We start from the raw sequence: 27,817 nt of genomic DNA on the forward strand, positions 1-27,817 counted from the left end.
ATAGTGTGTAAAAATACTCAACAACCAATAATTTACTATGAAGCATTTCAGAACAAATTGTCATATAGCCTATTTAAAGTTTCAGAAAAGGAGGGATAGGAGGGCTTAAGTGAGAGGTTGACTCACATGGTACAGGCTAGGCACTTTGTCTCTTTATTAGCCCCCATTCAAATTCCGGCTAATGACGACAATTATTTTGCACTATGCCAGACTCAAAGATACTAGCCACAGGCTAATGTGTATTTTTTAGAGGGCTTAACATTTCTCCTGATAACATTTCTGAACTTATCGGCCATCTCAAATGAAGTCAGTAGACATGGTCAATTTCTGTGCGTTTTTTGACTAGGAACTGATCATTTTGTCACTGATACATTTGATCATTTTTTTTGTTTAGTTAATGTTAGCTTGTTAGCTAGCTAGCTAACCATATAGTATCTGGTCAGCTAATCATTACTGTCTTGTTATTAACAAGCTAATGTATCTAATAAAGCTAGCATTACAAGTGGCTAGTTATTGCATGTAAACATCAGCATCAGTTGCTTTGCTAAATTAGCCTGCTGGCTAGTTAGCTACCTGAAAAAGAACCTGAAAGTATGATTGGTGGATTTTCTTTATGATATGCACCCAAAGATTGGCCAGTTTTGCGGCATGTCTTGTGTTGTTGGTGCCGCCATCTTTAGCGTTACGTTTTAGCGTTTTCCCCTTCAGAACTGATAAGAGTGTCTCCTCAATATAATAATGTCTCTGGCCTAAAACCAACTGTTTGTTCAGGTTAAGTTAGCTGACTCAGTAGTGGGTGGACCTGGACTCACACCACCACTGTCTTTTTTCAGATAGGCTATTTCTCTAGCTGCCTTGTTGTATAATTAAAGGTTAAATGTGTAATATGTCTGCTTTACTGAAGCATAGGCTAGTAAATATCAGCAGAGATTCCTGAATGGTAGTGAGTAAAATAAAGTGAACAACTCACGGCGGAGATTTCTGCATTCAAAACCACAGGAGCAGGCCGAGGCTGTGTTGTTGTCGTTTGAAGGCCAGTGTTAGACCCTCCTACGCCCCCCCAAAACACTAACGTCATGCACCTATCTTGACTAGTTAGCCTTCTAGCTAACCAATAGCAACAATAAGTGGCTCGTAAATAGCAGTTCCGCCATTAGAACACCTTGCTAGGAAAATCGCCTACACGTTTTTTAATTCATTATTTTGTTATTGTATTCAACGTTAGCCTTTGTTACGGCTAACCTCTGTGCTGCTTGTAGAGAGAATGCACATATGAGCACATAGACCCTTTACACATTATTTCCAATTCACCAGTGTACCTCCATGATGGCGCCAGCTGTGGTTGCTAAATTTGTGATGCAACTGCAAAGCCTCTATTTGACTTGTTCATTCCCACAAAGTTGCCATAATTGTGTCAAAAATGCAGTTTATGATGTCTCCTGGCCTTGGAAGCATCCTGCCAGTAGCCTAATGCATCTGGCAGCAGGCTTTTATGGCCACCATTTCCGACCTCGCCATCTGTGCCCCTTAAACCCTCAACTTTTAAGGGTGACTTCAGTCATCAAATAAGGTCATCTTTGCTCCTTCAGTGGCTTTTTGTTGGAACTGTGACCTTTAGGTGCCCCCTCTCTCTGTAAGAGATGCCCAGGCTCCGTGTGAAGAGCTGATTGTAGATTCAGTGGAAGGCATGTGTTGTGAAACTGGCACAGTGCCTGGCCAAGCCTTCTTTACTATTAAACATTCAACAGTCATCCTTTAAAGGCAGAGAATCCAGAGCCAGATTGAGTGGGTGGAGAGTAGGAGAGAAGAGAGACGGAGAGTTAGCAGTAAGGATGGAGGGGGAAATGATAAGTAAGTGAGACAGGGGAAACAGGGGGAGAGATGCCTTGGCTGATGGCAAGGATGAGGAAGCAAAAAGAAAGACGTACTGAAACAGCCAGAGAGAGAAGGCTCTTGGACATCCACTCCGTTCAGTGTTCATCTTCCTGACAGTGCAGGCATCTGGAGATGCACCGAGAGCAGAAGGAGAAGAGAGAAAAAAGAGGGAACGAGGTGATCGAGTGAAAAGCCCCACATAGAAAGCTGGAGAACTCTGTTTTTTTTTTTTACTCTCTGTGTAGATATCTGTTCCCTGAGAAGAAACTAGGGTAACTGTTTTATCAATGTATGTCAGTAGCTGTTACAACTCAAACTGCCACTCTCTCGCCACCTCTACCATTCCTTCACTCGGTGCACTTGTCAGCGATTGAGGTTTTAGATTGCAGCATCAACAGAGATGAGTGAACCTCATCCATCCATGTTGTGTAATCCAGAAATCGGGATAAAGAGATTTGTTTTCTCGACTCTTTGACATACACATACAAACATACACACACGCACACTCTCCCTCACAGGTAATGGGCCCACTTTGACTGTGAAGGAGAGAAGAGAAGCGTTGATTTTTCTTAGTGGAGAGGTGTATTTATATGCAGGCCGTCTGTTGGTTACACATGCATCCACCATCTGACCTGGCATCCAGCCTCCCTCTGGGACGGCGCCGGTCTTATAATCACCGCACTCTTATACAAACACATCTTGTCAAGGGGGAAGAAAAGCACTCAGCTGGGTCGTCCTTCGTATGCAGAGTGTGTGTGTCCGTTGTATCACACACTCATTTTTGTCTTTCACACATACATACCTTACCATCACACAGACCTTGTAGAGGATGGAAAATAACACTAAAAATTAAATTAACAATAACTAGCTATTATTCACTTATATGTGTGTGTGTACATCATACATCCAAGCATCAACTATATATTATATAGTATCGCGATATTACATTTTGGATATCGTCCAATCGTCCTACCTATGTCCCGCAGTGTCATCAGCACATCAGCCATGCCGAGAGGGAGGGATGGAGGGAGGAGGAGAGAATTCTCTTCAATCCCCTTCACTGGGCCGGAGCTGATGCTACGCTACTGTCGGATGACATTGACATCCTGAGCAGGGAGGGAAGGCTCGCTAGTTCCTGGGTGCATAAAGGACAGAGAGAGAGAGGCACAACCAAGCCACATAGATGTGATATAATACCAGTAGCCGTTGAAAACCTTTTTAACCCAATTAAAACTTATCATGAGTTGATTTTTGCCTATCTTGATGCAAGCACTCAACGCCCTGTGTGTATGTGTGTGTGTGTGTGTGTGTGTGTGTGTGTGTGTGTATGTATGTGTGTGTATGTGTGCGCGGCCGCATCATGCATGCCTGTTTACCCACAGCTCGACGATGTTTAAGAGTAGGTTTGACTAATGGAAGTGAATTGTGATATTTGAAAAGATTACAGCCATTCAGCCAGCTGTAATGGAGCATGCCATTGACAAAGTGCTCTTTTAAACCAGAAATGTCAAAACACATGGATGGGGAAATTTACTGCTTAAAATAGGAGCATGATCAAAGCAACACATCAAAGAGAGAGAGAGAGAGAGAAAGAGAGACAGAGGGAGAGAGACAGTCAGACAGACAGGGAAAGAGATTGAGAGAACAGTTTCCTGCACATAATTGCCCGAGCCAAAATGGCAAAAGCAGCAGTTGGAGACTGGTGTTGTAAAGCTAACTGGGTTTTATGGCTCCCTAACTGGAGTTGATGTTACACATAAAGAAAAAGAAAGCAATAAAGTGGCGAGGAGAGATGCAAGGAGGTGAGATGATAGGAAGGGTCCTGAGGTGGGAAGGCACTCTGCGTCACCCCAAGAGACCCCTTTACTGCTCTGTGGCAAGGGCACACACATATGAACAACAGTACAGATGCACACACACACACACACACACACACACACAAACACCTTTTCTTACCAGCACTTCCCTACAAAGTACAGTGGTTGTGAAAATTAGATGTTCTCTTTAGAAGCATAAATAGCCCCTGACAGCATTTCTCTATTTTTCAGAAGGGGGGAAAAAAATAAATTTCTGCATCAGGCCAGATCACTGTAAGTGTATTAATAATGTATAGGGGAGGGCCACCCCCTGTCTCCCATGTAATCTAATTCAAGTTACCATGAATAATGCCTGGGTGTTAAGTTCAGAGTGCTCTTGCCTCCAGGCTAGGAGCAACTCTCTCTTTCTCTCTCTCTTTATTTTTCTCCCTCTCTCTTTACAAATGGAAAAGATTGTAGCCACTGAACCTTTCCCATGGTGGTCTAGATGGATGCAGGGGTTTAGCAGCCGGTAGTCATAATGCTTCCCTGCCATTAATAGGGAAACAGAAGAGCAAAAGTCTGAAAACAAGGGATGTGGCAGAGGGTAAATACATTGACACTCAGTTTAGTGCCTTTTTAGGCTGACATAAATCTTTAAAATGAAAATTCACAGGATACATCATAGTATATCAAAGCAATAGGGATGGGACAATATACTTATCTCACGATATAATTCGATACACAATATGGGGTTCATGATTCGATACAACCGCAATACGATGTAATAAATAAAAGTTCAATGACAACAAAGCAGACTGCAGAATTCTGTTTATTTCTGAGCCACAAATCTTTCTAGCGATGGCATTGGCTCGCTAGAATGTAAACAACAATTTTAAAATGTCATTACAAAGTGACAATAATATAATTTGGATGGAGAGCTTCTGAAATTGTGATGGTCAAGCCGTCTCATTTGTGATTACTACAGCAGAATAACTAATATCACGATAAAATTTTTCTGCCCCACGATACATATTGTCACATTTTTGTATTGCGATACATTGAATTTCGATATATCGCCACATCCCTACAAAGCAATGTAAGTTATTGGAGGATCTTCTAAAGCTGCACTAAGCAAGATGTTTATGCTAAAATCTGTCTTATCAGCATAAATCAAAAAGTGGGGCTACAACAGAGAAGAGCGTCCCATCCCCACTAATTGAGACGCTGTAGATTCAGCCTATTTTTAAATTAAATTCCAGGTATGGTCTCTGGTGGAAAATCTTCTCCACACACACAAAGTGACCAACCGAAACTTCAGAGTGAAATCCGAAAGTGTCTCCTAAACAGCAGTGAACAGCACTCACTCAAAGAAGAAAACATTTAGTTTACCGATGTCACCTTATAGGATTTGTGGGTAGTGAAGTCCTCCAAATCCAAACCTCTCACTGCTATTTGGGGCTGCCAACATGCGAAATTTCCTAGTGAAGTTTTTCGGAAAAAAAGCCTAAATTAATAGTTTTCGGAAATTAAAATGTATTTTTGTTCATATTAGTACTTGTTTGTGTTATGATGATCACCGACTGAAGGTCATAGTTTACCCACCTTTTTATTTATCACTACATCACTTAGTAGTAGTAGTAGTCCATGCTTAGTAATCAGCCAGATTTGTGCTTTTTAGATACAGTGTAAGGAATGCTTCCTTACACGGCTACATGGTTTCTTCCCTCATTTTGAAGGATGAAATGCGCTTACAGGTTTGATCTAGGTTTGTAGACTGGGCTTAGCTGAGCTTAGCTGTCGTGTTTTCAGAGAGCTAATGATTTGTTTCATTGTTGGGGCATTATGGATGATGTGTGTAGAATAGAGGTACACAGCCTCCTATATCAGTGTTGTCTTACCCCTCAAGAAAGGAAATCACTATGTTAGATGGAATAATCATAATACTGAAATTCTCTACCAAAGGTTATTCAAAATATTAAGTATGCATATGCACATATTCAGTATGCTCTTTCGTTTGTTATTTATTTCAGTTTTATATCTCAACCAGGAAATTCTAGCAGCTTTACACAGTCAGTCTAATATCATTTTCACCTTGCTGCATTCTCTGCTCATTATGACAGATACAGTAGCGGTCCCAGTTACACTGGAGCTCACTGGCCTGTGTTAATGACTTGCCCAGTGGCTGTGTTTTTTGTGGTACAGTGAATTTCATTGTGTTACTGTGGGACAGATGAGGGTCGATGAGTCATTCTAGCAGCTCTGCACTGCAGCTACTCAGCACAACATAGAAACAGAGAGGGATGGGAGGATGGCTCAGTTGTGTGAACTTCTCTGTCACACAGACTGCGTTCATGTTTTATGGACTCGACCTGGCTGAATAGTAGTTGTATACCCGATTAGTTGTTGAAAATGTGTATAAGGAAAAAGGACTTAACAATTAGTCTCCTATACAGGCAGTTTTCCTCCAATACATTCCAGATGTTCTGCTAGTCACACATGTACTGTATATCTATAGTGACAAGCCGCTATAAAGGAAGCAGAAGAAATTTGCTTTGTGTCCGCACTAAAGGGTAAATACACCCTAAAACAGCTATTACCTTGCATTCCTGGGTGCATTTTCTTGATTGGTGGTGTATTTTGTCTTATTCCCGTGGTTAAATGGCCAAACATAGATGACGTGACATCATGCTGATATTTTTCAGCACAGCTACAATGCAGTTTAATAGGAGGACAATTTTCAACGACTTAAAACGTTAATGGCAAATGTGAGGTTTTGGTTTTTGTAAGGGAGTAAGGGGCTCTCGCTTTTTCTCGACTGGAACAATTTTCTCTCTTGTAACTAAAATGGATACAACAAAAAGGTAAATTACAACACTTCATCACAAAATAACTCTTGGAATGCACTGAACATCACACATTGATGATATATAACAGTCTAACAGAATGGAATGTTCCTTTAAGGCAGTGTGTCCATTCTTTTAACATTCCCCTTGAGACCAAAATGAGAAGCAGTCAAATACCTAGCCAGCTTAAATGGCATGTCCTACTCTTCATCTTCAAATAATATGGTGGCTACTTTGTGTCCCATTCCCCTAGCTGGTAGCAAACACCAGCTCTGGTTTCTTGGGAGAATGTTTATAGAAGCAGACTCGCTGCCTGAAGCAGAAACACAATGTCTTTCTCAATCTGTGTTCTTGTTGTGTCCTCTATTTGATGTAGTTTCTCATGTATTACAAGTATGATTTTAAAATAAAAGAATGCTATGAACATAGGATGGATAAAGATCCCAGAAGTTTACTTGCCACCCCATAAATATAGAGGATGCATTGGATAGTGACTTGGGCTACGAGAATGAATGGGAAGCCCCAAGATGCATTGCAAAAATGAAGCATCACACCCAAACAGTGCTGCATGTCTGTTCTTCAGTCCATCTCAAACTGTAAAGATGTTCTGTTCTTCAGTCCATCTCAAACTGTAAAGATGTTCTCTTCTTCAGTCCATCTCAAACTGTAAAGATGTTCTGTTCTTCAGTCCATCTCAAACTGTAAAGATGTTCTCTGTTCTTCAGTCCATCTCAAACTGTAAAGATGTTCTGTTCTTCAGTCCATCTCAAACTGTAAAGACGTTCTCTGTTCTTCAGTCCATCTCAAACTGTAAAGATGTTCTGTTCTTCAGTCCATCTCAAACTGTAAAGATGTTCTGTTCTTCAGTCCATCTCAAACTGTAAAGACGTTCTCTGTTCTTCAGTCCATCTCAAACTGTAAAGATGTTCTGTTCTTCAGTCCATCTCAAACTGTAAAGATGTTCTGTTCTTCAGTCCATCTCAAACTGTAAAGATGTTCTGTTCTTCAGTCCATCTCAAACTGTAAAGATGTTCTCTGTTCTTCAGTCCATCTCAAACTGTAAAGACGTTCTCTGTTCTTCAGTCCATCACAAACTGTAAAGACGTTCTCTGTTCTTCAGTCCATCTCAAACTGTAAAGACGTTCTCTGTTCTTCAGTCCATCACAAACTTGAAAGATGTTGTCTGTTCTTCAGTCCATGTCACTGTAAAGATGTTCTCTGTTCTTGCGTTCTTGAGTTTATTCTCTCTAAGACAACTTGGAAGAATGTTCTCCCCAAGGACTTGGACGCCATGGATTTGATAATCATGTTAATTGTAGTCATCGTCAATGTCATCTATAGGAGCTTGCAGCACATCAATACTGTGAAGAAAAGTGCCATTGCATGCCTTTGCTGTAGGCTAGGATATCTGCTTTCTGTAGAATATTGATCAGTATGTGTCTATCATATGTCTTGTGGAGCGTATAGAAGTTGTTGGAGCAACATGTCTGGAAAAGAGATTGGCAGTTGGTATCATAAACCCATGTCGGCTTTATTTTTGTATCCTTGACACCTTTTACAAAGCCTGAAAAAGATTCTCCTGTAAGTACATAGATGCCGAGCATGTACAAATATTAAAACTATGTCAGAGAATGGACCATGTTACAATTTGTTTTCTATTTAATCTTCATCATATGGATCACACAGATCTAACACTTGATCCAGAATTGTCTTACCTAGGACAAGTATTGTAATATTTGAGAGCAGAAATGTAGCTAGGCATTTACTTGCCACACAACAGCCTAATACACTTCTATGGTATGGATTATCAAGGAGTTTGTCCTCTTACTCAACCGCATAGTCATTTAAATCAGTCCAGGGCCGTTTGGATTACTCTACTCCAATTTGAGGTGTTTATGATAATTTAATTTGGAATTAAACTAAATTAGGACTATTAAAGGATTATTGGGCTGGTTGCAAATTTAGCCACTCTTGTTTTGCACATCAGTGCTTTCAGAATCCTCAGTGTCGTACACTTCAGCATATACACTAGAATTCTCCATTTTCCCACCTTCTCTCTCGCCCTTTCTCTGCCTTTCTCTGGTCTTTTCAAAGGGCTTTATCTTAAACAGAAACAAATTTGTTTGTTTTCTTTTTTTTTTTTTTTTTTCAAAAAGGAAGGGGTGAGCCAGAGGAAATTGGCCGCCCAGAGTCCACCCAGGTTACCAAGGCCGCAAGAAAACTTATGTGAAAATGAAAATGAAAAGCTGACCATTAAGTCTTTTACAGTAATTTCACTGGAAACTGTCCAAGCTGATTATGTGCTCCAAGCCTGCATCCCGTCACCTGTTAATTTCTCTTTGAACTGAACTTATTTGGTTTTAACCATTGCAAGTGTGTTGAGACCATGTCGATAAATGCACTTTAAACTCCAGTAAACTTCAACTTTAACTTTGGGGGCAAATTTGGGTTTCTCGTTTTGAATTGCAAATGGGAAGTTTGTAATATAGGATAATGACAGCAGTCCAGGTTACCCCGATAGCTCCTAGCATTTCATTTTCTGGATGATAAAGGATTTAGTTTCATACGGCTGAGATGGGTTTGCCTGCTGTTTTCTGGACCTTGGGGTTGGCATGTTAGAAAAAGTCATGGCATTAGAGTGTCATGAGAGAGTCACCTTAATTTTTGATAGGTCTGTGTGCATATCTGCACACAGTCATGCATTTTTTATAAGTATGATGTGAGCACTCACCAGGGGATTGAGCAGTGGAAAGGTCAGTGAGGAGGTAGTATGCTGCCTGGTTGACTGCTGGCCTTACTGACTGACTGACTGACTGCCACCTGGGGGGTTTCTAATTGCACCCTGCCAGGTGGCACAGGCCCACCCACCACTCTCCGTCTGCCCTCGGGGCCAGGGGGTGGGTGGCTCTGCCAATCTAATGCCCACCCACTGAGAGACATTTACTGATGGCTGACTGCCTGTTTGTCGATCTGCACACTGTTTGGGCCTTGTAAGGTATTAGCAACTGTCTTGCATGGAGGGGAACTCTCACATGCACACCATTCTCTTTCTGTGCAGTCTTAACAGGCACACAAAGGAAAGCGCAGACACACAGATGCGCTCTTGAACAGACGCATTTTCTTCCTTCTTCCCTACCCCGATAATGATGCCAGCCAGCCGGCCAACCAGCCGGCCAGTTAGCCCCTTCACCTATGCTCCATTAGCTCAGGGCCCCTCCTTCATATTTTCATTAAGAGTGGAGGCACCTCATCAGTGCTGAATCCCCATCTGTAATTAGTTAAGTAATAACAGGGGACACGCTGCTCAGGCCTCTTAAAATGGCCCATTGCTAATGATGCCACCCCCATCATAGCAGGCGTCTCCATGCCCATTAGCAAGTGGGCTCAGGCCGCTGCTGGGACCCCCAGAGCGCCCACTCCTTGCCACTTCCCTGCACCCACTTGATTGGGAAATAATTGCAGCCCCCCTCCCAGTCATTTCCAGCACTGTCTATTGTGTTTAATTAAACAAGAACTTTGAAGGGTAAAGTGGCCTTTGCCACGTTGTGTTTTTCCCTCTCCAACATATTGATTGGGGTGTAATGATGATATTGGCAGAGCCATTGAAACAAAGGCTCTCTGACCTTAAGCAAATGGCCTTGGCGCATTCCAGGACAAATTAGTGTTTCTGATATGCTCCCTGATAAAGGCAATGACAGTGATGTAGGGGGATTGCAGAAGTACAAGGGAGGTTGGTGGTGTGTGTTAGAGAGAGACAGAGACTTTAAGGGGTGGTGGGCTGCCTATGGGCATGGTCGGATGTTGAGAAAGACGTGACGATGAGCTACAATGTACAACTTTTCTCCTTGAGGTAGGAAGTGTATTGTTCAAGGTCCCCACGGGTCCTTGAAATCCTTGAAAATTTGTGAATTCAAGAAAAAAAAATCTAGGCCATGAAAGTTTTTGAAAATAGACATAAATAGACATGGGTCATTGAAAGTGCTTGAATTTATATATTTGTGTTAGAGAAGGCAAGAGACCACATAGTCTGCCATCACTGTAACACAGCACAGTTGAGAAGTGTTCACACTAATTGTTGTCTGTGACCTTCTGTAAAGCCTGCTAGTTCTCATTCTAAAAATTCTCAGTGTTGTAACAGTAATTAACCTTGATCCGTGTCTCAAACTATGCCGTGTTGGGTCCTTGAATTTGAGGGAATTTGGCCTGGAAAGTCCTTGAAAAGTCCTTGAATTTGATGTTTAAGAAGATGCGGGAACCCTGATTGTTAGTCCCGCCCTCCTCCCCTTCCGTTGGTCAAGTTCCCACTCCAACATTTGTCACTTGTCAACACATGATGAGCCGTCTACCTTGATGAGCCGTCTACCTTGAAGCAGCATCTAGCCTGATGCTGATGTAGCCAGCGGCTGTAAAGTCACCGCAGGCGTTGAAGAAGCAGACGGTGAACGTAGCCAATCTGCAAACAAAAAAACCAACTCTGACCGCGTTTTGGAATGTTTAGCTTCGCTGTTCTTTCTTTCCTTGCTGCTTTCCTCCATTGTTGTGGTTGCTATGACTTCCCTGCTCTGTGGCCACTAGCCTTGCCTTGATAGCCACAACCGGCTCACCGCTGGCCACGCCCATAAGACACAAAGCAAATGGTGTACGCCCCAAACAATATATCCTATTTTAATGTCAAAAGTTGTGTATGGTAGAGCTTTAAATAAAGGTTCAGTCCAAGTAGAAATGAAAAACACTGCTGTGTGTTACACTCAGAAACATTGTTGTCTTTGCTCTCCTCACTCCACAGGTAGAATGCAAGAAGGCCCAGCCGAAAGAGGTGATGTTCCCCCCGGGGACGCGAGGCCGGGCCAGGGGCCTGCCATACACCATGGACGCCTTCATGCTGGGCATGGGCATGCTGAGTAAGTACACTGAGTGTGTGTGTTTGTGTGTTTGTGCATTTTTGTCTGTGTTGTTGGCATACATGCATGTTTGTGTGTTCATGGAGCAGTTTTTCTCAAACCAGCTTGGACACAGTCATTAAAGTCTCAGTGAAATGAAAAATGACTTTTTCACCTTGTTAGCTAATGCTCCATTTCATAACATAGACCAATTTAACAATACATTTTTTTTTGTGTGTATTTTTATGTCAAAATCACATTGGAAAACAGTGCATTTTAGTGGTTATTTCATTGTGTGCCAGTAGGCGTATATAAAAATTCAATCCCCCCATCCGCACCTCCCATCATATAAATGTAATTCAAAGCTTCACAGGCATAGAATCGGTCCGTTTTTCTACCTGTGTGCAGTCACCACCACCACTCCATCATCTGCGTGTAACCATGACACTGACTGAACCTCAGACAATGACATTTCTGTCTTCCAGGAGCTTTGATGTCAACTGTAACTCTCCCATAGTGTAGGCAAAGTGGCAGTAAACCTAGCCACACTGTAGGGCTGACAGGCAGGAAAACTCTGTGTATGACTTCCACTGATGGAGCAAGATGCCAGATAATCACCAGGGAGGAAGAAAGAGGGTGAGAAGTTAGGGATGGATTTAAAAAAACATCAAACAATTGTTTGCGGAGATCAGCATCAACTTTTGTAATTTGGTTGTTAACATTTTTATTTTAAATATTGATATACATTTTAAGGAAGTGGAGCTATGTAGAGCTGAAATGTCTTAGTGGGACCTATGGCACAGACCTGCCAATGGAAGGCTTCTGGTGTCATTTAAAAAACCCTCCCAAAAGCCCAATGTGGTTCAGTGGACAGCACTATGGCTCCATCCAGCTATTTCTACCAGCCAGGAAGATGGAGCTAGCCAAAGTAGATGGCACCGTTTGAACTGAGACCCTCACTGCCAACATGATTGATAAAGATATGCAACCAATCAGCCGAGGGCAGAAAGTGATGTGATTCTAAGCAATAATTAAGCAATAACATATGAGAGGGAGTGCTATAACGTGGTTATTGGCACCAGTGTGTTGCAGTTGTAGGAATGAGGCTGCAGCATCTACAACATTTTGACAATAGTATCAATCATGAAACAAAACAACAACAAAACAAATCCCAAACCGATTACTTTATGCTAGGCTTTCCAAGCAGGAGGAACAGCTGGCTGTCGGATGCCAACGTCCAACTCCTTATACCCATAAAACCGTGTGTTTTGGGGTCGTTTTCTGTCGTTGGTTCGAATTACGTTCTCACTCCGAAAGAACCACACCACAGTTCACTTGGAACAGGACTGAGACTGGCATTTACAGGCGTCTCGGTGTGGTTATTTGAGTTTGAATTGCATTGTTCAGACCTGCACAAACCAAATTAATACTAAATGTTCCAGAGTGTGAATAAATGCGTGTGTGAATGCAACTTTAAATTAACTCGTGCACATCCCTAGAAGAGGTACAGCAGCACCGCTTGGCAGAGGTCTTTGTCTGCTGGAGTGCTTGACACAAGAGGAGAGGAAGTTTTACAGATTGATGCTGCTGTCAGATGCACAGAGGCAGGCAGGTACCAACCCCCCCTTATGGAGTCATGGATTCCACCAGAGACAGACAGACTCAGCCCCCACCCCCCTCCACACACACACAGACACACACACACCTCACATCTCAGCTCCTCACCCTTTGTGTTAGTGACAAGAATTAATTAATGGAGAGATTGATCGGCTGCCGAAAGCAACTGGAGCAAATAAATCGTTTGATGCTTGGCGCCCAATCCCAAATGCTGTCGGCTAATGGGGGCTTGGGGATAGGTCGGCCACGCCCGCTATTTGGCTTCATGAAGCATCATTCCTCACAGGGGGAGACCTCGCATCAAATACGCCACTAATACTCAGCCATACCACCCCCCCCCCCCCCACACACACACACACACACACACACACACACACACACACACACACACACAACCCTGACCCCCCACTTCCAACAGAATATTACAGAGCCAAATGAGGGGGAAACTTAAATATTATTAAATTATGAATAAGCGATTTCATCTGCCTTGGTCTTAAAATGCCAGATAATAGGATATGGATATAGAGTTCCATTTGGCTGAGTGAGTGGGGAGGCTGATTTGTCAGAGCTCCAGTATCTTTTGGTTCGTTCATATTCTTCATACTCAAAGCCTCGACTTTGTAGTTATCGACTGTCAGTTCCAGCTCAGCACCTAGTATATGTATGCTGTATATGTATGTGTATCTGTTCTAAATTAGTTTTTGGTAACACTTTACAATGGATTTAGTCCAGTGGATTAACATTTGTATGAATTTAGGTGCAAACAGTTCCATTTTTTTTATCCTTCATTTATCCAGGGAAAGGTGATAGAGCTCCATGCATTTTTCCTTTAAACCTGCAATAAGTGATATCAGACCTTATGAGGTCTAATATTGCTGAAACTAGTATGTGCTATGTGGATATTTCATTGAGACATAATGATATAAACCAATATCCACGCATGCGGGCCAGCTGTGTTGCTGTGTTCACCTCTTTTCTAAAGCTTGTTGTTGAATTCCGCTCCTGAACGAAGCTCCTCAATTTTTTTTTTTTTAAACTAGCTTGGCTCCTCCCTCGCTGTTTAAAAGCGGCGCTCTCCCCCTCCCATCCCTGAAAATATTCTCATAATGGCAGAATCGATGAAGCGAGGGAGTAAACTTAGTAAACTTGCTACCTACCTCTTCACTTGCCATTGTTTGTAACACACATAAGCTTCAGCGGGAGAAAGGTATGTCAAAGTGAGACTGGTAACCGGTGACACTTCTCCGTAGGTACGGTTAGCTTAGCTATTAGCTTCGCAGTGTTGTCCTTTGTAGGCCTCCGTAGTGCAGTGGGCGTATATGGCTTTATTTATAAGGTTGTTGCAGTCTCTATCACCCTCTAGTGGTCAGAACATTTTGCTTATTGCAGCTTTAACACCCTGCTTCACATTCATACAGTTCCGCACTGGGAGCTGCCCAGTTAGACGACAGTGTTCTACTGGCTTCCTACCCACATATTCCCAGCCGGTCAGGGGATTCAAACTGGCGACCATCCCATCATAAGCCAGCTTTCTCTAACCATTGCCTTTAAATGTCAAGAAAGGAAAGCAGAGGGCAGAGAGAGCAGGGCCTGTATAAACTATTGGAGCTAATGCGAAGCTTCTTATCTAAATGAAATTCGAAAAGCGGGACAGCGAAACAGTCCCGTTTGGCAATTTGCATGAAAACTTACACAGAGCTCATTACTTAGGGAGCGGTAATTCCTTACATGCCGAAAACTCATTAAAGGGCCTCTCCCGCGCTCCTTTTTGTTTACGGTGCCTAATCAAGCTATTTATCTTTATTGTGTTGAAGAGAGTCGCATGTATGTTTGCTTGAAATTAATACGCACTTAAGCCCTTCGCAACCACACATGGCTTTAGCAGATGGATAATTGATTTTAAAGTGAATGTGAACTGTTGAGCCATAAAATAGGTACATTAGCATGCATATTAATTCAGGGTGTTGAGAGAAGGTCGGGAAAAGCAAGCCAACGGGGGCAGATAAAACGACAGGCTTTATTCATTGAGAAGATGGGCAAATACAACAGAGGAGGCTTGTAGCGACTGATAATGTAACTCCCAGATAATGTTAGAACTTGTAAAAATATAACAATTCCTTCTCAATGACTCAAAAATACAATTAAACCTGTTCTGTAATTTTGTTCTCTGACTATAATACATTATTATATTAACAGGAAATTATCAGAATCAGAATCAGAATCAGCTTTATTGGCCAAGTATGTACACATACAAGGAATTTGACTCTGTTTTTTTCTTTACTCTCAATATACTTACACAGAATAAATATACAGCTAAAAACAAGGACAACAAAATGAACAGAGGTAAACCTAAACATCTAACTACTATGTACAAATATGCATATATATAAAAAAGTATTCAAAAAAAAAAAGTATATATATATATACGCATATGTAAACAACACTAGGACAATAGTGCAATGGTGCAGAGTGCAAAGATGCTGGAATAAAGGCTGGAATAAATGCTGGAATAAATATTATATATTATATACACAAATCAGATATTGTACAAATGATGATGATGGGGGAGGAGGAGCAGGAGGAAATCCCTGGTCTGGGCCTTTCTTATTATTACATTATAAGGGGTGTAACTTTGCTTAATTATTACAATATCAGTCTGAAGATGTTACTACAAGTTCAAGTTCAAGTTTGTTTATTTATGTAGCCCTTTATCACAAGCGATGTGATGTGATGTAAGAGTGATGTAAAACCACCGGGACGGCTGAGCGTGCAATAGGTGACAGGACAAATGTGATCAAATGTGTAATATGATCAAATTTTCTAGTTTTGGACACACAGTGGAATGGACAGTAACATGGACAGTGACATAAGAAAAACAGATGAGGCAGAGAGAGGCAAAAGCGGTGGAGAGATGGGCCGCGGTCAGCGCTCATGTCCACAGAAACAGCACTTGTGTTCAGAAAAAGGAAAGACACACAGACAGCCGCACACACACACAGCCGTACAAGCATGACATGCATACTCAGGCAGACAGACAGACAGCAGATAGAGCAGCCTTATGCTGGGTTCCCAATGGCAGATTCCTATGTTAATACTGCGTAAGCTAAGGTAGGAGAAGGTAGACTGTGGTAGGTCGTATGTAGGTAGGTTTTGAGATTTCTACAGAATTAGCTTCCCTAATTGTAAGAGGGAGTTGGTACCAGATATAGGGAGCTCGGTAGGAGAACTCTACTGCTCTCTACTGCCTTCTGATTTTTTCTTGATTCTAGGGACAGTAAGGTAACCAGCGTCCTGCGATTGGAGGGCATGAGGGGGAACATAAGGGATGATGAGGTCAGATAAATATGACGGTGCAAGCCCATGTAACGATTTCTGTGTTAACAGAAGCACCTTAAAGTCAGACCTGGCATGGATTGGGAGCCAATGAAGGGAGGTCAGGATGGGTGTAATGTTATCAAATTTTCTAGATCTAGTTAATATTCTAGCAGTAGCATTTTGTAAGAGTTTTTAATACTGTAGTTAGGTAGGCCAGAAATAAGACATTACAGTAATCGAGTCTTGATTAAACAAAAGCGGGTATTAGGGTTTCAGCATCAGCCATATTTAGCAAAGGATGAATTTTTGCGATATTGCGAAGGTGGAAAAATGCTATCTTTGTGATATCCTTGATGTGAGAGTCGAATGAGACAGCTGGGTCAAATGTAACGGCAAGATTTTTAACTGTGGGACTCCAAAATTTAAAGTGACATCTGCAACACGACTCTGTTGTGTTTTAGGGCCAACAACTGGCATCTCAGTGTTGTCATTTAGTCAAAGTAACTTAGACATCCATTTTTTAGCAGCAGATAGACATACTTCTAAGTTTGTGAGTTGTGAACGGCCGGCTCTAAAAAGACTCCAAACCCCCACTCCATGCAAATCAATGAAACCACAACCCAACTTCTCGCAAAAATTATAAAGTCCATAAAGTTTTTTCGACAAGAGGTTATGGTCTCACTAGCTTCTTCTAATGTGTGCCCTTATGGCGAATTTCACCTTTGTGAGAGTGGTCTCATTGCTATGGAGAGACCTAAAGCCAGATTCAGACGCTTCAAAAACCATTGCAGGAGAGATAGCCAGTTAATTGGATAGCTACATGATCTGCCTACTGATTACAAAACAAAAATACAACAGGTTTTATTACATTTTCAACTCATTTAGGGGGACATTTTATTACAATTAGAGCAAATTATTATACAGTATTACCTGATATTTATTATATTATCAGAGTGCTCAGTCAGTACCTCTGCCATGTTGATTTTGCAAACACACACACACAGACACACACACACACGTTCTCCACAGCCTCGGGTTGGTATTACTGTTGCTCTCATATTGAACGTGTCTCAGTCCTCGTGGAGCCGATCTCCCCTCAGACAGAATAAATCAGTCATTTCTCAGCTGATAAAGAGAATCTCTCTCTCTCTCACTCTCCCTTTCTCTCACACACACACACACACATACACTCTTGGTGACATGTGTTTTACACTTCTCTCTCACATCATTTCCAACTCTATTGTCACACATCGAGCCTGCTCAGCCACCAGGAAAACTGTCTGACAGATGAAATGCTCACCGCTCTCCTCGCTCTCCAATTCGAGATCCTCTTTATTTCAGAAAGCCACGTAGTGTTATACCACAGGAGTCTCTGTGTTTACACACTTTCACTCCCTTGTGCATATAGGATGTGTGCCGCAGCATGCGTTCATTTATGTGTGTGCGCAAAGGCTGCTTTGTGTGTACCTCAAATAACTATCCTAACTTGTGGATCAAACTGAACCGAGAGAATATGTACGCAGAATAAGTGTCTGTGTGTGCTCACTTAAACTTGTACAATGAAACTAAATGTATGGATTTGCTCCTGTATTTACAAATGTGTTTAATACAGAATGTACATATTCCAATATTTCTTATGTATTTTTTTTCTAACTGTGGTAGGAAGCATAAAGCCATAACATCTTTACTTACAGAGACCATTTAGCATAAAAATTAAATATTTTTTGCAAATATTTTTAGCATGCCAGGTAAGGATATTACGTGTCAGTATGGCATGGTAGAATACATGTAGGGGAAACACTGACATATACAGTATGTCATAACTTATTAGTCCTATCAGTCTATCAGTCCTGAATGTCTTAGCTATCAGTTTGTTCACCTATTTATTTTCTTAAACGTTTTACAAATTGTGATGGAGTATGCTGCTGTCAGAGTAGGGTACCTTGTTTTTAGGGTATGGTATTTATACAGACCTGCATGACACCTCTTTCACATTTTTTGGGCAAATAATGAATTTAACACGGAAAATGGAAATAGGCTACACATTTCTAATTAAAGCTGCAATAAGTGACATTTCCGGACCACTAGAGGGTGAAAGAAACCGCAACACATTTGTAAATAAAGCACAGCAAAGACACTGCACTACGGAGGCCTACTAAGGACAAAACTAGCAAAGCACCGTGCATTAAGGCTAAAGCTAAGCTAACCCGGGAGGAGCTTCGTTCTGGAGCGGAATTTGACAATAAGCTTTAGAAAAGAGGTGAAAACAGCAACACAGCTGGCCCGCATGTGTGGATATTGGTTTATATCATTATGTCTCATTACTTGAATGCAATACAAAAGTCATTTGAGGTCGAGATTACAGCAAGTATACATTTCTCTCTTTCCTTCAATCTCAACTTTCCTGGTATAAAAACACAACACATCCTTCTGATCGATGTGTTTGGCCTGAATTTTTGTCAACATGACAACCCTGCTGAAAACCACTAATAGTCTGATGCCTTTCTTCAAATTCATCTGCAAAAATGAGTCATCTCAGGGTCAAAATGAAAGTCAGAAGCATTAGCATGAGAAGTCAGCATTGTAGGCTGTCGACACTGCACCGCTATCACATTCAGAATTCAGTACTTTTATACAGCCGGATTCTATGAAAAGTGCACTGGCTCTAATGTACTAAAATTAAAATTCACTGTCAAAGTCACTGTGCCTCCTGGTGGCCAAATAGAGAACAGCAGCTTAAATTCAACTGAAATTGGTTCCACACTATAAAGGTATAAATGAATAACTACTCCACCAACAAAGTCGGCCATTTTTTAGTAATCTGGATGTTCACTTACGTAGTTTCCTTCACACTCACTCACACACACACACACACACACACACACACACACACACACACACACGCAAACTCTTGGGCCAGCTTGCTAAATGTCACAGACAAAGCTCTGTGTCATGTACACTTATCCTCAGTGGCTGACATTTACTCCATTTTAAGAGAAAAGTCCACAGTAGCGGCTCAGCCTATTGAATCCAGTGCAGCTGGAATCACTACTCTGTCAACAATAGAGATTCAAGGTTCAGTACTTCAACTGAAGCCGAAGTCTATGGGGTCAGAATTGTCTAAAAGATAAATAAATGCACAAAAGAATTTCACAAATGTATATCACAATTTGTAAATAAACAAGGATGATCACAAATGTATTTTCCTGTCCATATACAAATGCCACCCAACTTGAATAAATGTCAAACACATATTGCCCCTGTTCACCAGTTGGATACCACTAGACACTGTAGCACTGTAGGTAAGGACAAGTAATTAATCCTATCGAAATAGTTTTTTTTCACTTATCAAGCTGGATCTGGATTCCACTTCCAGTGAGCTCTCTGAAGATAACACAATGCCATCCAAACCCGAGTACAACAAGGCTCTAATAACAACTAACAAAAGAAAAATAAAAGCTTCTAATACCACGAAATGTGCAAAAAATCAAGGGCTGTCGGAGTGGAGTGAACGTCCTTTTGAACCACTGTTTCACATGTTCAGCTTTAAAAACCAGCATTCGGATGTGTTGTTATTTTCAACCATAGTCAGGCAATACAGATAGATTTTACAATGTTCTCATGGTCCTTGTAAAAAAATATCAGCTTGCTCACACATTGCTAGCCCCATATGTTATTGAACTCGCACCAAACCTGAGCCTCACAGTGGGAGTGCCAATTGAAATAGAAGGCAGTGAAAATGTATGTTGTCAGATGCTCGCTGCGAGCCGCCACTGTCAATTTCAAAAAGCCCACTCTCTCTCTCTCTCTCTCTTTCTCTCGAGTATTGTGGCCTCTATTTGTTTTAGGATGTGTTATTTGGACCTATCTGTTGTTTGTGTGCTCGTGCTGTTGCGGAAACGTTATTCTCCGCTTCAGTTTTCCACTGAAGCTTCTGGTTTTCCCTGACACACAGACACACACTTTTAAAGGAATAAAACGGCCATTGGAGCAGAGTGAACGATTTGCTCATCTGCCTCCTAGCCGTGGTGTTTCTTCGTCTTCCAACCTGGCAACCGCCCCAGCTCGGGCAGCATGCGTACTGTTTGCCATCCCACTCTAACCCCCTATCTAATCTACCACCGTGACCAGGACGGGCTCCAACAGATGCAGCATGGCAAACACTGCTGATAGAGTCATTTCACTTTTAATAAATACACACACACACACGCTTAATAAACACACTTCCTTCTTAAACTTACTCTTAAAAAAACAAGTGAAAAACCATCTTAATGTTAGTTACATGCTTGCAGCTGTAAGAAAAATCAAATGAAATCACAGATAATTGTTCACTAGTACAAATTAACAGCTAACGTTGCTGCCAATGGTGACAATAACAGTGGGGATGAGGGTGTCTGTTAGCATTATCCATTGGCACCGGAACAGCGGGGGCCAATACACTGATGTGATATTCTCAACAAAGGATTAAGCCCACTTACAATGAAGAAGTCCAACAAACAATATGCAAAACCTAAATCAAACAATCTAATGTTGTAAAATGGCATGATTTATCTTGTCAGAAAACAGGAAAGGGAATTTGAAATGAACTTCTACTAACTAGCCAAATGCTTCCACAAGCAATTTGAATTGTAGGGAAATGTCAAATTTTATATATATCGCACATTTCATACCAGGGCAGTACAAAGTGCTTTACAGACAAGAAAGCAATAATAAATGGTAAGAAAATAAGACACAAATATACACATATATACAAATACATGCAAACATACATGCTTACTGTACATATACATGCATACAGTATACTAAAAGTATGGCGGCTAGGAATATGCCATACCAAATAAAATTAGAAGAAACAGGAGCACTTGTGAGCTGTTTGTCATTACAATTTCTGCTTCAGCAAAGATGGTTGCATTGGTGTTGGCCTCGAGGTTAGAGAAGTGGACTTGTGACTGGAAAGTTACTGGTTTGAATAGCAGAGCTGCTCAGTGGCCAAGAGTCAAACCAAAAGACTGTGGTCGCCCTGGGCAGTAACCAGTGTGAACGTGTTAATGGGAAGGAGGGTGTTTCCTGAAAAAAGCATGGAACTCTGACGACGTTCTCAAGATTAATAAAGGTTAAAAAACTTCAGGAATATTATCCCCCGTGCCCCTAAAACACACACTCATTGTCTCCTGCAAAATCGAGCTTAATGAACCAGAAGACAGTGCTAATCTGTAACATCCTGGCCACAAATCTCAGCCACTCATTGTGTCTCTCACTGACTCGTCTTTCAGCATCGATCAGCCTGCATCATAAAAGAAACATTATTGATCGGTGACACCAGTGTACGTAGATGTGTGTGTGTGTGTGTGTGTGTGTGTGTGTGTGTGTACATGCACAGTAGGTGGGCTTCTGATGCTCATGAGCTCACGCCGAGTCCAGCCCATGATTCACGCTCTCTCCAGAGAGTCATTGTACCTAAGACAGCAGAGTTTGTTTCTATTTTGGATGGAGATAAGAGTGCATTTTTCATTTGTCATCATTTATTTTAAGATCAGATGACCTTCCTTTAACAGCTTCCTTCTTTCGTCTTCTCCCCAGGTTACCCTAACATCGTAGCTACATACGGCCGAGGCTACACTGGTTTTGCCCCTAGCTATAGCTACCAATTCCCTGGTAAGTTCTGCTCTGTTAAGCTGTTTGATCCCTCTCTACTCACTTTGATACATACAACTGGCTGCTCCCTCTCTCTCTCTCTCTCTCTCTCTCTCTCTCTCTCTATCTCTCTCTCTCTTTCTCTCTCTCTCACGCACACACACACATTTGTTTTATACAATACTTGTGATGACCCTACATTGACAAAATTCATTCCTTAACCCTTACCTTAATGCGTACAGTAACCCAAACCTAATCTTAATTCTGAAGAAAAATCCACCAAAAACAGCTTTTGGCGAGGTGCCTTGCCCTTTGTGGGTCAATTTTGTTTGTTTGGTGGTGTGTTTTTCTTATTCCCGCTGATAACTAGGCAATCGTAGACGACGTGATGCCACATTGAGATATTTCCAGCAGCTACAATGGAGTTTGACAGCAGAAAATGTTTCAGCGATCTAAAACATCAATGGAATCGAAGAGCGAGGGCTTCCTTCTGGAGCCGCCATTTTGCACCAAGAGACGTTCAACAGTCATACAGGGAGAAATCCATTGTAGAAGAGGAGAGAGAGCAGTTTCTCCACTAACAGTAGCCTCTATACATCTTTGCTGATCTGCCTTTGGCAGCGTTTGAAATACAGCGCTGTCTTTGATGACTTGTAATTTGAACAACTGGGCAAATTTACCTCACTATCGCTATCACTCTTTCCACATACAAGTATACAGCACAGAGAAGCCTCTTCTACACTACAAACATTACAAACTGAAATAGGTTGAGGGAAAGTGGGTACACCAAAAAAGTTCTTCATCACAAAATAACTACTGGATTGAACATCACAGATCGATGATATCTAACAGTGGAAGACTATCTGAGGGGGGATCCTTTAATCCTGAACTCAAATCCTAATCCTAATTTTAAACTAACTTTATCCCTAAACCCAAGTCCTAAAATGTTGTTAGTCCCCTCACCTAAACTAACCTTAACCCTTTAGGGATGAGAAAATGCATATCCTCTGTGAGTCAGCCTCTGCACTGTATAGCTGTCAGCTACTTTGTCATACTCTGTACTTTATTTAGAACAGTAAGAAAAGAAAATAACCTATTTAAATTGAGCTTGCTTTGTTCTTCTCAATCTCTATCCTTTTTTACTTCAGTGGAGATTGAAGTAAAATTTTAGTTTGCCTGACTTAATTCATTTACTTTCTACACCCTGAACCCAAATCCTAATCCTAAACTAACCCTAACCCTAAACCCAGTTCGTAATCCTAAATAAATCTTAACCCTAAACCCAAGTTTTAATCCTAAACTCACCTCTTGAAGAAGTGAGCACCGACCAAAATGTCCTCACTCTGAAGGTGTAAAACTCAAACTGGTTCTCACAAGGATAAAAGTAGAAGAGCACACACACACACACACACACACACACACACACACACACACAAACAAGGACCTATAGTTGTGTGGGCTAAATGCAACAATACATGCACACTGAAATCCTCAAATGCAGACATGCAGACGCATGCACACACAGACACACACACACACACACACACACACACACACACACACACAAGCACGTCTGTGTCAGATCTCAGCAGGGTTTCCTCAGGATGAATGTGTAATGCTGTCACATCAGCCCAACCCAAGCGGCTGTGCTTAAAGGACAAATTCCCTTACTGGCAATCTCCACACAGCAGCATTATCTCAGTGCCAGCTATTACACTGCTGAAGAAATGCAATCCCCCCTTCTCTCCAAATGTGATTTGATAAGGTGACATTAAATTATTATTTCCCCATTCGCTACCTCTAAAGACCTTTACAATGGGAAATGCCAGAACCAAGCCCAGAATATGCCAAAACTAGTCATCGGAAATCCACACTTCATAGTTGATTTCATGGGTTATTTGAAGGAGTGGGAGGTGGGCTGGTATACCAGCTGCCTGTCTAGCATTGGTGCCAGTATATGACGAAGATTTTCTCTGATTGGATACGGGAGGAAATGACTGCTTTTTTAACATTTTCTTTGCATAAATTGGTGTACTATGCAGATCCTACAAATAATAATCAGCAACAGTAAATATCCATTTTCTCGGTGATTGATATAACGCTTTTACATTGGCTGTTCTGAACACCCGGTAGTCGGTCTTTCCTGGGAGAAATCCGCATAGGATGTGATGCATTTTACATGTGTTACGGTTGTTTGGAATGAACAGAAGAAGAACTGGGTAGTTAGCATGAGCAGTGATAGCCACCATGACTGAACAGACAAAGAAAAGAGTCCCACCTACAGAAACTCAAACATCATCGGCATAAAATCAACAGGATCTTATCGAAGCGTGTGTTGTATGCAATTGGCTTATCGTCTTGTTCCTTCCTTCATCTGCCTCATCGGTCAAGGTCATTCTAATGCCGTGGTTCTCAACGTGGGGTCCGGGGACCACCAGGGGTCCTTGTGGGGGTCCCAGGGGGTCTCTAGCAAATTGATGAAGTGTTAAACTTCACTTACTTAATTTACAAGAAGTTAACACAATTAGAGAAAGTAGAAGACAACTACTATATAAGACTATTTTGATCATAGTTTCACTGTTATCCCTCTAGCTGCAATACAGGTAGTATTGACATTCTGGACAAAATCATATCTAACAATAAAAATATTCTCAGATTTGGGTCCGAGAGACAAAATCTCATCAAATGGGGGTCTGTGGCCCTAATGTGGACTGAATTCAGGGTCCTCGATATGAAATGGGTTGAGAATCACTGTTCTTGCGCAAAGTGGCCGAAAAGCACATTGTAGCCAGAGTTTATGTTTCAAAATCGATTTGAAAAATATTGGCACTGAACTGTCGCCTGAATGATACTACACAGGAAACATCACTGATTTAACCGTAGCAATTAAACCGCAAAAAGCTGAGCTGTAAACGGCTGAGCTGTGGAGCAGCGCTAGAGGAGTCCCATGGTGTGACTAAGCCAGAGGAAACAGGATTAAAATACGTCAGCCTCGGGACTGTACTTTCTTCAAGGCCGCGGACCACAGTGCACCAGGGAACACACCAGGCTGTCGTCGCTCCACACACACACACACACACACACACACACACACATGCACAAGCATCTGATGGCCCACTAGGGTTGGCCAAACACAGCCTGTCAAATCCCAGCCTCTTCCAACTGTGCTATCTCCTCCAACTGCCCTTGCTCATCCACAGTGGTTGCTCCGTGTGTTTTTGACGGCCGAGCTGTCTTCCTCCTGATGCTAAGCAGGGGATCAAAGCCCGTACCCCCGAGTTTGCGGCTCTAATCCATACCATAATGCTCAATGTATCCCTCTGTAATGACATGGAACATGTTATTTTGTCACGGCCTTACCGCAGATAAAAACCGAAAGGCTCTGTATTAAATGTATTCTTAGTGCCCATCATCAGCACAAACAGGAGGGCTGCTTTGGCAACACATCTATCCGTCCCTCCTTTCATTCCTGCCTCCCTCCATCCAAGCTGGCACCTATTAAAAAGCCAGGGTGAGGGGGTCCTGATTGCTTTGGGTTAACTTTTTAGGCTTTGCTCTTAATCCCTTGGCTCTTCCTGTAAAATGATCTTGCCTCCCCCCCCCCCCCCCCCCCCCCCCCGTTTGCTCTTCTCCCTCATTCTCTCTCCCTGTGATTTCCTGATAGCGCTGAAATGACCTTGGTGCTCGGACATGTAAGGTGAAAAGCCCTTTTTTCTCTCCCCCTTCCCTCTTGTAGCGTTGAGGGATTTAGAATAGTTGGCTAGCCGCGGAGGTTAAAAATTGACTGTTGAAAAAGAGAGGAGCTCATTTTTTCTGAAGCACTGCCCATAATCCTCGCTAGGGACCCAATTCAGAGGAGGTCAAACAGAGGGGGTTGTGTCGGTGTGTGTGTGTGTGTCTGCATGAGGACTGTGATTGTTCATTCTGCCTCTCCACCTCTATTTTGCCAGCTTTCTTTGGCTCCATTTAACGCTCTTTTATTACAGTGTCTCTATATTCAGGCCTATTCAAAGTGAACGTCTTCCATTGCCTTATTCTGTTTTCATAGCCCATTAAGCGCTTCCTTGAACGTAGCTTGTGATGTGTCTGGGCAAAGCAGCGCTGATAATAAACGGCGACGGTAATGATTACAGTTTACACTTCCGTGTTGCTATTGCTTTTGTATCTTTGCTTTAGACATGCCATTTTAAACCTGTCGTTTCCACGGCTTTCATTGCTGATTGCCGTGTGTATTTGTGTTTCGTCGGTCTTCGCGCGCTTGTGTGTGTATGTGTGTGTGAGTGAGAGAGAATAATCATATTTTGCCACCCAGATAATTATGCCTGATGTACCTGTAGACACACATTCACACACTTAGGCTGCGTTCACACATAGTGTTTTTTTTGTGTGGAAAAAGCGCTGCCTGGAGCGCTTCTTGTGAAGGGAAATAAGCGGATCACGACAACGTTATCTGACGTTAGCTGAGTAGCTGCTAGCTCGCTAACCAGCTGGTTAGCACTTTTATCAGACGATACAGTGTTGAGCAACAAGCAAAGGCTTACCAGCTATTCCCAATACACGTCCACTACGATCCCACACTGCCTCTTTATGACTTGTGTTGTTGTACTATTTGATATTCACAACGTTCAATTTCTCCACCGGAACTTTGACTTTCTCTATCTTTGTTGTTGTTGTGGGAAATGGCCAGCCTCTCCTCCATCGTGATTGGCTGGCTGTGAAAAAAGTGGTTCATGTCACACGGCGCTTTTCTGAAAAGATGAACTTTCACTTTTGAAAGCACTCCGCTCTTTTTTTTGCAAGAGCGGACACCTTTTGTGCGCTTTGCGGCCGCTCCCCACTGGTTTTAATGTAAAAAAAGGCGGTAGCAGTTTTGAAACAACACTATGTGTGAACGCAGCCTCACACCAGCCATGATGTCCAGAGCAGATTCAAACTAAGGCTTTGTGGAGCTGTGGAATACAGCCATGACAACATCTTCTGGTGCTGTAATAACATTTGCATCCGGACTGCCTCGTCCATTCCTACGGTGGAGATTCCAGGTAGAGGAATGGTATCTTACACAGCTTTCTCCCAGCCGCTCACCTCTCCTTTACTTCTCCCTCCTCTTCCCATTTCACAGAAACCAATTGTCTCCTTGTTTTTGTCACAGCCCATTTCTGGCAGCTGACATGTCGGCCTCTGATGAGAGCTGAAGGATGCGGCACATCAGTGTGTGTGTGTGTGTGTGTGTGTGGCGGTGAAGCACCAAGGTCAGAGCCTTTTAGAGCCAACTTCCTCGGCAGGCCCGGCTAATAAAGGCTCTCTTCCCTCCCTTCTTTCCTCTCTCGCTATCTCCTCTTCCTCTGCTTACCTGTTTCTTTCTTGAGGGGCACGCCTGGAATTGATGTTTCACTTTTCATTAGTCCCTAATCAGTTATGCAAACAGAAAGAGGCCATTGGAGACACACATACACACACACACATGGGCACACATACAAATTCACACATGCATACCACATCACCTCCTCCCTCCGTTCTCTCACATACAAAAAACATATACAAGTTTTTACCGTGGCGGCGTGAAATTCAAGAGCCGAACTCGGCTTGAGTAAGAAGAGAGATACATACACTCAAAACTATTGTATTATTGTGAAACTTAAATTATAAATCTTCACATTTTAGCTGCGATTTTAATCTCCCATAAACCTCTTCATATTGAAATAGCTTTGAAGAATGGGGGACATGACTAGAGAACCTACTTCTGGGGACAATATAAATGAAATGGAAAAAGAGAGGGGGATAGTGCTTCAGCATTAGTTCTATAGGCATGCATGTAATATGCTATAATCTATGTTTGCTAATGTACCTCCATGTA

At 42.1% G+C, this 27,817-nt stretch overlaps 1 protein-coding gene across 4 annotated transcripts in view; it reads left to right on the forward strand.

Moving 5' to 3' along the window:
- The window catches only part of LOC139923566 (RNA-binding protein Musashi homolog 2), a 280,792-nt gene that overhangs the window by 198,707 nt on the left and 54,268 nt on the right, over positions 1-27,817 (forward strand). For all 4 annotated transcript variants that reach the window (XM_078283979.1, XM_078283978.1, XM_078283981.1 and 1 more), the window contains exons 9-10: positions 11,304-11,418; positions 21,910-21,984. In XM_078283979.1, the coding sequence (XP_078140105.1) occupies positions 11,304-11,418; positions 21,910-21,984 (190 nt within the window). The remainder of the gene's footprint in view (positions 1-11,303; positions 11,419-21,909; positions 21,985-27,817) is intronic.

This window comes from Centroberyx gerrardi, chromosome 6, assembly GCF_048128805.1.
Source record: "Centroberyx gerrardi isolate f3 chromosome 6, fCenGer3.hap1.cur.20231027, whole genome shotgun sequence".
In the NCBI taxonomy this organism is placed as follows: domain Eukaryota; kingdom Metazoa; phylum Chordata; class Actinopteri; order Beryciformes; family Berycidae; genus Centroberyx; species Centroberyx gerrardi.